This window comes from Apaloderma vittatum, unplaced genomic scaffold, assembly GCF_000703405.1.
Source record: "Apaloderma vittatum isolate BGI_N311 unplaced genomic scaffold, ASM70340v1 scaffold27161, whole genome shotgun sequence".
Classification (NCBI taxonomy): Eukaryota; Metazoa; Chordata; class Aves; order Trogoniformes; family Trogonidae; genus Apaloderma; species Apaloderma vittatum.
Window position 1 is genome coordinate 2,034 of NW_009700071.1, and position 2,529 is coordinate 4,562.

Genomic DNA, 2,529 nt, shown 5'->3' on the forward strand with positions numbered 1-2,529 from the left:
CGGGGGAGGTGCGGCCCGCGGGCCAGAAGCCTCCAAGCCCACACCAGGCACATGGAGACCAGCACGGTGCAGGGTGGTCTGAGGCAGAAGCTGCCAAGGCTTGGCAGCAGGGAACGTGGCATCTCGCACCTGGCCTGCGCGAAGCACTGGGTGCCCCACGCCCTGGCCACCCCAAGGACTCTCATCTCACCATGTGGCCCTGTAGGTCAGCAAGGCCACCACCTTGCAGAAGACGGCCGAGTACATCTGCAAGCTGCAGCAGGAGAGGGCAGCCCTGCAGGACGAGGTGCAGAGACTGCGGGAGCAGATCGAGGAGCTCAACAGCTCCATCAAGTAAGGGGGAGGTGGAAGGGAGCCACTGGCTGCATCAGGGGAGCCCAGCGCTGGGGAGGCAGCAGGATGCAGCAGGTCTCCTGAGCACGGCCCAGGACCTGCATTTGACTCTGTCACCCACCTCAAACCCCGTTTGGGAGAGGGATGATGCTCAAGAGGCAGTGCTGTGTGGGACCCAAGCATGGGACCAGGTCCCACAGCTGCCCCGGGAGGGGGACACTGCCTGCTCACTCCTGCTGAGAGCTGAGGTACTGCCAGAACCTGTCCCCACGGGGCAGCCCGTCTGGCTCCCACCCTTGTGAACACAGACCCAGGGCATTGCTTGTGCCCCACAGCCTGTGCCAGGAGCAGCTGCCAGCTACGGGGGTGCCCATCACACGCCAGCGCTTCGACCAGATGCGCAGCATGTTTGACGAGTACGTCCGCTCCTCCACGCTGCAGAATTGGAAGTTCTGGATTGTATCCTTTGGGGGCCAGAGCCTGCTGCTTGCTTTGGCCCCTCCGCCAAACAGCAGGTCCTCTGGTGCACCCACTGCTCCTGGGTCTCCCCCTCCAGCTCTAGAGGCTCTGGGGACCATGGGGAGGTGTTTCCCAGCCAAGGTCACGTGGTGGGAACATGCCGAGATGGTGTAGTGAGGAGGAAGCTTCTGTTACAAGGGAACAAACAGAATAGGAGTTCTTGGGGAGAAGGAAAGTCACTGGAGCTGAGCTGGTACAGGGAGCAGCTCCTGGTGACATGGGAACTGGCTCTGAAAGGAAGCAGCCATCAACTAGGGATTAGAAAAGGTTCAGGCACAAAGCTGGGGGACATGATGGCTTGGACCTTGTGTCTGTGTGGCACGCCCTGGAAACCCAGGTGTGCCCATGCCTGGGACACAAGCCTGGGCTCCACATGGTGGAAAGGATGAAGGGGACCAAGGGTCAGGGAATGACTGGTCAAAGGGCTGGGTCTGCTTCTCTATGAGCAGGGATTAGGCAGACTGGGACCATTAAGCCTGCAGAGACTGTGAAGTCTACGAAGCCCCGAGTGGCAGAGGGATGGGCAGGCATTGCTGCCCACAGCCCCATCCGGTGCAGGCAGTCTGGACAAGGCAGAGGTGGCTCCTGAAGCAGAGTTGCAGAGCAATGTGGAGCTCCTTCCCCGGGACACTGGATATACTAAAGCTGGTGTGGTCTCCAGGACATGCTCATGGTGCCCTGCCCTGCTCCTGAGCACTTCAGAGGACGCTGTGCTAGCTGGCTCCTTGATCTGCTCTGGAAGAGTAGTCTTGTGTCTAATCAACCATTCCTGGCAGTCATGACGGTGGTTACACCAGTTCTCCCTGTGCCTGCCCTGGGTGACACACAGGACCACGTCACCCCAGCAGTATGGGCTGGTGCCCGGGCTGGCGCTGTGCTGAGGAAGGCACCCAGAAGGTCTGCTTCATGGCCATGCAGGGAGGGTTACCCTGCTGTCTTTAGAAGGTGCTGCCCACGCCTGGCAGGAGGGAGACCATGGTCTTGACAAGGCTGGTCCTTAACTCCTCTGCTCCCATTAGTTCAGTATCATCATCCGCCCTCTCTTCGAGTCTTTCAATGGTATGGTCTCCACAGCCAGCATGGAGAGCCTCACCCAGACATGTCTCACCTGGCTGGACCAGCACTGCTCCCTCCCAGCGCTTCGGCCAAGTAGGTGGCTCTGCACCTGTCCGCATCCCCCTGAAGAAACTGGGCAGACGGAAAAGCAGAGGAGAAAAGGATGGGGGTGTCCTGGAGGGCGGTGGGGCTGGTGCTGCAACATGCTTCTGCTGCATGGGAGGGACATCCTGGAGCTGTGTGCTCCGTGCTTTTCCATGCTCCTTTCACACCCACACTCCAGCTGAACTGGCTGCTGGCACCTGACCTGAAAGCTCATGTCCTGGCTGGGCAGGGCTCAGCCATCCCAAAGCCCCACGGGGTGGGTTTCCCTTCACCCTTTCTGCTGTGCGCTGTGACAAGGAGATGTTGTGCCGTTCCAGGGGCTGGAGTGGGGATGGGAAGACCCATCTGCCCTGGGATGGGTTAACCCAGGCCCTTTCCAGCCCCCAAGGCATGGGGGCAGCTGACATGTCTCTTGTCTCCCTGCAGCGGTCCTGAGCTCCCTCCGGCAGCTGAGCATCTCCACCTCCATCTTGAGCGACCCGGCCTGCATCCCTGAGCAGGCAACGCAGGCGGTGG

At 60.6% G+C, this 2,529-nt stretch overlaps 1 protein-coding gene across 1 annotated transcript in view; it reads left to right on the plus strand.

Annotated features, from left to right (window-relative positions):
* LOC104280854 (carbohydrate-responsive element-binding protein-like) overlaps nt 1-2,525 on the plus strand; it is a gene marked incomplete at both ends in the record, with an annotated part of 4,386 nt that extends 1,861 nt beyond the window's left edge. The window contains 4 exons of the mRNA XM_009878640.1: nt 206-333; nt 669-792; nt 1,872-2,001; nt 2,440-2,525. Coding sequence (XP_009876942.1) covers nt 206-333; nt 669-792; nt 1,872-2,001; nt 2,440-2,525 — 468 coding nt within the window. The remainder of the gene's footprint in view (nt 1-205; nt 334-668; nt 793-1,871; nt 2,002-2,439) is intronic.
* Nucleotides 2,526-2,529: the final 4 nt, after the last annotated feature.